Genomic DNA, 7,252 nt, shown 5'->3' with positions numbered 1-7,252 from the left:
GTGTGTTTTCTTATTTTCTAATCTCATTTTCTCTTCTCCTTAATTAATCTATAAAACTTTTTTGTTAAGTTATAGATTGACCCCAGTCAATTAATTCAATTATCAAGTTGATTAATGGATCAGGGATATGTTGTAAATCACTAAGGATAATGGCCTTTTGGGTGTATGGAAGGCTGGCGATAAATATGACCTTGAAGTTTGATGAAATTTTTGAAAGGGTGTTGAAGCAACATGATGAGAATCCTAAAATACAAAATGAGGACTTGATGGATATATTATTGAAGATTTATCAAGATGACAAGGCTGAGTTCAAGATTACCCGAACCCATCTCAAAGCTATCTTGCTAGTAAGTCACATTTTTGTGTGTTTTCTTATTTTCTAATCTCATTTTCTCTTCTCCTTAATTAATCTATAAAACTTTTTTGTTAAGTTATAGATTGACCCCAGTCAATTAATTCAATTATCAAGTTGATTAATTATTTAGATTTAATGTAAATCACAAATCTAATCTAGAGTACAGCAAAAATTAAATTTAACACAGTGATTTGTTAACTAGTGAAAAAAACTTTCACAATGCAAAAACCACACTAGGTGAATTTTAGGTCACCACTCCCAAAAATCCACTAATTAAGAACAATCAGTTACAAGTATATATAAGGAATCTTACCACTATCCGGACTATCCTAAAATACTAATCTACAATTGAACCCTTGCGCTTATTTCCAATTAGAGTCGATCTTAAAGAGACTTGTAGAGACTTCTTCAATTGCACAAATTTTCAATCTATTACTAACTCCTTTGCACGAATCTCCAATCCATGTCTAACTCCCAGCAACTTGAAGTTAGTTTTTGGATGCAAATTTCTGCACTACACACTTGTAAAATTGAAGTAAACTTGGTTACAAAACCTTAAGGCGCATAAGAGTACAGTAGCTTGACAGGAAGTATTTAGATTCTCTGTGTGAGTCTCTATGTTTGATGACAACAGTAAAATAAAGTTTTTATATCATCTAGTAGGTTAGATAACGAAACCCTAGAAAAAGCCAAGTCATCTTGGGCCAAAAATTTGATTTGAGAATTCTAGATCTATAGTGCTCAATAGACCGAGAGGTATCAAGAGGTGTATTGCCATATTAATCTTCGATAGATAGGTGTACCGAGTTAGGTGTCGAGATACCTATTTTCAACTTTTACCACTAGCTTCTTTGTGTAATCTTTATGTCTTTATGTCTTCAATACTACCACTTGGAAAACTTATTTAAAGTACTTTAGATCGACAGTGTTCAATAGACCGAGAGGTATCAAGAGGTGTCATGCCTCATTAATCTTCGATAGATAGGTGTACCGAGTTAGGTGTCGAGATACCTATTTTCAGCTTTTACCACTTGTTTCTTTGTGTAATCTTCATGTCTTTATGTCTTCAATACTACCACTTCGAAAACTTATTTGAAGTACTTTATAATATTCTTGAATCCACTTAAATCTACCCAAATACAAGTAAAGTGTGTTTTGTCACAGAATATGCTAACTACATAAAATATGACCCTAACATTTTTAAAGGTTTTAATGAGCACACAAAATGGAGTTTTTCTTGACTTTTCCCTCGTTGTTATTCTTACATATCAAAAAGATATAAGGAAAAGATTGAATTAGTCGTTGACCTATCTTCTTCTAAAAAAAAAAAAAAAAAAAAAACATCTTATCTTCTATATTAACTCACATATTCTTACATTTATATTGTCAAATTTATTAATTTTAATTATTTAGTATTAAAATGCCACGGCAAGTGGAAAATGATTATATATATATATATATATATATATATATATTAATGCATTTGCACTTTGTGCTGGTCTTGAATTTATAAACCAGCCTTCACGGCAACCCTGCATGAGTCGCTTATAAATTTCTCTCTCTCTCTCTCTCTCTCTCTCTCTCTCTCTCTCTCTCTCTCTCTCTCTCTCTCTCTCTCTCTCTCTATATATATATATATATATATATATATGAATTGGATTCAAGTTGCACTTGATATAACTCTAATCAATGTTACATCACTCATTAACTTTTTATTGAATTCATATTTTGAAAATCCTATGGTTAAATTATATGTTCTTAACATGCATGCCATGGTTGGATTACATTTCTATACGTTCTTCACACACAGTAACTTGTTAAAAACTAACTTCTCTTTACAAAAAAAAAAAAAAAAAAAAAAAAAAAAAAAAAAATTTATCTAATAAAAGCAAGGTTTATTTTCAACCAGTGGTACAATATTGATCATAGAATTACATAAAAAGCATATATTTTACTGCATGTGCTTGTACTTATTTTAAGTAGCAGATAGTGTGAAATGAAGTACATGCATTATTTTAGAAGTAAACAAACTCACATCACACATCAAATGGGTTGAATTTGACAATTGGAACGCATTTAAGTGGATGAGCCATGTGAATAAAAGCGCCTTTTGAAACTTCAGTATTAACTTTAGCCTTATTCTCTCCTCCGTCTCCAACCACTTCCCAATTGAAACATTGAACCATGGTTGCAACTGCCATATGTGCCATACTCAAACCTAACTTTGAACCAGGGCAAGCTCTCCTCCCTGCCCCAAAAGGCAGAAAAGTAAACATTTCATCATGTTTATATTTCATACTTTCTTTTTTTTCAGAGGAAACCAAAAATCTCTCTGGTTGGAACTCATTTGGATTGTTCCATAAATCTGGATCTCTCATTATGCCATACAAATTGATTAACACCACGGTTTCTTGGGGTATTTCAAAGCCTCCAATTTTGCAACTTTGACGACATTTTCTTGTTGTCACAGGCAATGGTGGATATAGTCGTAGCGTTTCTTTTACAACTGCTTGCAAGTAGGGGAGATTCTCAACATCTGATTCGTCAACTAGTCTAGTACTACCAATGACTGAATTTATCTCCTCTCTAACCTTGTTGAATACAGAAGGATGGTTGATGAGCTCAGCTATTGTCCACAGAATGACCTCCGATGAGGTACCAGTACTTCCGACAAAAAGATCCTAGTAAAAGTGCAACATTTGAGTAGATGAGAGGACATAGTAAGAGTTGAACCCGATGTAGATAAATCACTAATTTGTATGCTTGAACTTGTTAAAAAATTTTCTTGAAATTAATTTAATTCATACTGAACTCAAGGTTAACTTAAACTTATATAAACCGTTAGTCATGTATTACTATGAAAAACTTGTCACAGTTTCTTTGAAGCATAGTCCTACTTGAAGTTCTCTAACATATTTTTCATTTTAGATAGGTAAGTGCAGGCATAAGGGTAGTCTTGACATGGATGTTTGTGATAAAGGAAAGTACTTTTTTTCTTGAAGAATAAAGGAAAGTACTTGTATGGTATGCAGAGTGTTGGATTAATAAGTACAGGGTCTTTAACAATTTTTGGTCTTCATTATCTGTGGATGTACACACTCACAATTAGGGGTGGCAATATTTGGGCATGTTAGGTAGCTTTTGGATTGGGTCGTAAATAAGTCATGCACTCAATCACCCATTTATCCATTTATGACCCATATAAATATAAATTAAATATCCATTATCCACCTAACCCATTATAATTTGGGCGGGACTCAACCCACCCATATAAGTCATTATTAGATTTATATATTTACTTACAACAAGTACCAAAAACTTGTAAATTACCAAAATATAATTCACTAAAAAGAATTACTACCTAAACACCCACTATTTTTTTACCTTATTTAAAAAAAGAAAAAAAAAACTAATATACAATTTCGAAAAAATTAAGAAAAATAAAAAGGAAAATTCATCCACTATTTGGTTTCCAAAAATACTGAGAAAAACAAATGAAAATTTTCAAAATACCCACAGTTGTTTCTGAGCAAATTAATATATCCACTATTTGGTTCTGAGAAAACTTAGAAAACAAAAGTAAACTTCACACATTATTGGGGTTTTGAGAAAGCTGAGAAAAAACAAAAAAACAATTTACTTTTTGACTTCGATCTTACACACAATTCCAATTTAAGAGTGAAAATCACTCAAATACTCAAGTTAAATTTAGAGTAGCCTTTATTTTGATATGTTTTCTCAAATCTAACCACGTTTCACAATTTTTTTCACTGTTTCCTACATTTTCCCTAAAACAAAACATGTCAATAATAAAATAAATAAAAGAATAAAAGAGAAATCAGAAGCTCTTGAAAAGATTGAAAAAGCTTCGACCATGAATCAAGTACAAGAAAATATCAACCAATTGTTGACCAAGATGTGCTCTTCTTCTAGAGAATCCTCTATCTCTTAACCTAACCAAAATTTTCTTAACTAATTTTTCGCTTCTTTCCCAACTGAATCAAGAGGTAATCAAAAATTTTTCAAGAAATTGATACATGGAACCCAAGGGCTTGGAAATTCTAAAAGTCTCTTGGTCGGAGAGAGAGAGAGAGAGCGCTATGGAAATGTGAAAAAGAAACCCTAAGAAAATCAATGAGAAAAAAGAACAGAGGGTGTCTGGCAACTAGGTCGCTTGCTGGGTTAAGTTAGGGATTTATCTTTTATTTTCTTTTTTAACGTATTAAGTTTTACATGGTTTAGTGGGTACTTAGTAGATTTATCCATTAAAACCCATTTAATTATATTACCCAATGAGTCTTTACCAATTTAATCCAAATGTTTAATTGCGGGTCAAGACATACCAAAATTAGGTGGGTCATAGTTGGGTTAATGGATTTGGGTAAAATTTGCCACCCCTATTCACAACACACACACACACACACAAATTGCACAAAAAAGTCCACACCCTCTCATAGCTTTTATATTGTAGTGTATTTCAAGTAAACTGAAATATGAGATTAGTGTGCAATTTTTTGTTTTTTTTTTGGGTAAAATTTGGTGTCCCTAGTAAAACTTTTTATTTCTTTAATGTCTTTAAAATGGTCGAATGTGAATTGCATATCTTAAATATGTGTGTATATATACATGTGTGTGTGCATGCTATCTTTGATGAGTCAAGGTTTTGGAACTCTATATTTTTCTCTCCTTTTTAGGCCAATTTAATGATTTCCAAGGTTAATGGATTGAATTAAAACTATGTAAAAGCACGGCCTAATAGAATTTATAAATAAAATAAATAAATAAAAACTTACAGTTAAAAAAGCCTTGATATTGTTTCTGGTCATTTTGACCTCAGCCTTGCCATCTTGATATACCTTCAATAATATATCCATAAAATCTTGAGTGTCTCTCTTCCTAATCTGATCTTCATGCTCCTTCAACATCCCTTCCAAGAGCTCATCAATCCTTAACTGTTCTCTTATGGCTGGCTTTCCAAACAACCAGAAAGCCAATATACCAAAGGGTCCCAACATATTTCCAAAAAATACCTTGGAACCAAAATTGAAGATGCCTTTCATTATCTTTCTAATCCTTTCAGCTTCATCACCTTTCTCTGAACAACTTGTGCTTGCCGCCATCTTACACAACATATTATTTGTTAGCTTCATAAGCTCAACATTCAAATCAACAACCTCTTTCCGCTTGGCACTCTCAAAAACGTTTTGCAAAAAACGTGCAAGTTCTTTCTCTCGAACCGCCCGAGACCTTTCAAGCTGTCCAGTTGAAAGAAGTTCCGTCATGCACAATTTCTTGATGAACCGCCAATAATCACCATATGGTGAACTGAAAAATCCAGAGTTTCCATACGGTGTCTTCTCTATGAAAGCAATCTCTTGGTGATCCGCGAAAGAAAGATCATGAGTTTTAAATATTTCAGTGCTCACTGAGGCCGATGAAACCACAATGCATTGAGCGAAACCAAGGCGGAGATTGAAAATAGGGCCATATTGGGTGGAGAGCTTTTGCAAGGATTTGTGAAATGATGGCCAAATGAGGTGGAGATGACCAATAACTGGTAAAGTTGGTGGGCTTGGAGGGAGTTTAGGATGGGTTTTAAGCTTGAGAAGCTTGTTGAAAATAAATTGAAACAAAAGAGTTGTGAGGAACAAGAGGAGGAAGCAAACCAAGTAGTATTGGTTATCAGTCATGGTGACCATAGCTTGTAGTATTCTCTATCAACCTTAGAGTTATATATAATTCAACTAATCCTCCTATATATACAGTCAGTTAAGGATATTACATAATAAAAAACATCATTATTATAATAAATTTTATGTAATTTTAGTTTGTCTATTTTATATTAATTAAACATTTCAGGAAAAATTATATCTAGAACATGTAGAATGGGAACTCCCATCCACAAACCATATTACCTAGCCGTCATATATTATTGCTATGCCATGTACCATGTACTATTGCTTGGAACTATCAACAAACTCAAATAAAACCTACTAGTGTCCTTTGTAGGGTTGGGAAGCCATGACTCACTGTGGTCTCCCTACACCCCAGTATGGCCCTGGATCCAGCGGGTTTTAAGCTTGAGAAGCTTGTTAAAAATAAATTGAAACAAAAGAGTTGTGAGGGACAAGAGGAGGAAGCAAACCATGTAGTATTGGTTATCAGTCATGTTGACCATAGCTTATAGTATTCTCTATCAACTTTAGAGTTATATATAATACAACTAATCCTCCTATACAGCTAGTTAAGGATATTACATAACAAAAAACATCATTATTATAATAAATTTTTATTTAATTTTAGTTTGTCTATTTTATATTAATTAAACATTTCAAGAAAAATTATATCTAGAACATGTAGAATGGGAACTCCCATCCACAAACCATATTACCTAGCCATCATATATTATTGCTATGCCATGTACCATGTACTATTGCTTGCAACTATCATCAAACTCATATAAAACCTATTAGTGTCCTTTGTAAGGCTGGGAATCTATGACTCACTGTGGTCCCACTACACCCCAGTATGGCCCCGGATCCAGCAAGTTTTAAGCTTGAGAAGATTGTTAAAAATAAATTGAAACAAAAGAGTTGTGAGGAACAAGAGGAGGAAGCAAACCATGTAGTATTGGTTATCAATCATGTTGACCATAGCTTGTAGTATTCTCTATCAACCTTAGAGTTATATATAATACAACTAATCCTCCTATACAGCCAATTAAGGATATTACATAATAAAAAACTTCATTATTATAATAAATTTTTATTTAATTTTATTTTTCTATTTTATATTAATTAAACATTTCAGGAAAAATTATATATAGAACATGTAGAATGGGAACTCCCATCCACAAACCATATTACCTAGCCGTCATATATTATTGTTATGCCATGT

The 7,252-nt window shown here is 32.6% G+C and overlaps 1 protein-coding gene across 1 annotated transcript; it reads right to left on the bottom strand.

The window, feature by feature from the left end:
• Window positions 1-2,249: 2,249 nt before the first annotated feature.
• Window positions 2,250-6,076, bottom strand: LOC115987100 (cytochrome P450 705A22-like). Its single transcript, XM_031110559.1, has 2 exons — window positions 5,149-6,076; window positions 2,250-3,036 (listed from the first exon to the last, which is right to left on the bottom strand). The coding sequence occupies exons 1-2, from the start codon at window positions 6,052-6,054 to the stop codon at window positions 2,392-2,394; spliced, it is 1,551 nt and encodes a 516-aa protein (XP_030966419.1). The 5' UTR covers window positions 6,055-6,076; the 3' UTR covers window positions 2,250-2,391.
• Window positions 6,077-7,252: the final 1,176 nt, after the last annotated feature.

Source organism: Quercus lobata, chromosome 4, assembly GCF_001633185.2.
Source record: "Quercus lobata isolate SW786 chromosome 4, ValleyOak3.0 Primary Assembly, whole genome shotgun sequence".
Taxonomy (NCBI): domain Eukaryota; kingdom Viridiplantae; phylum Streptophyta; class Magnoliopsida; order Fagales; family Fagaceae; genus Quercus; species Quercus lobata.
This window is presented reverse-complemented; position numbering and strand designations above follow the sequence as displayed.

Coding starts and splice junctions, on each gene's coding strand:
- LOC115987100 (XM_031110559.1), bottom strand. CDS start 6,054: ATGGTCACCATGACTGATAACCAATACTACTTGGTTTGCTTCCTCCTC. Junction 3,037..5,148: donor ATATCAAGGCTTTTTTAACT/GTAAGTTTTTAT, acceptor CACTTTTACTAG/GATCTTTTTGTCGGAAGTAC.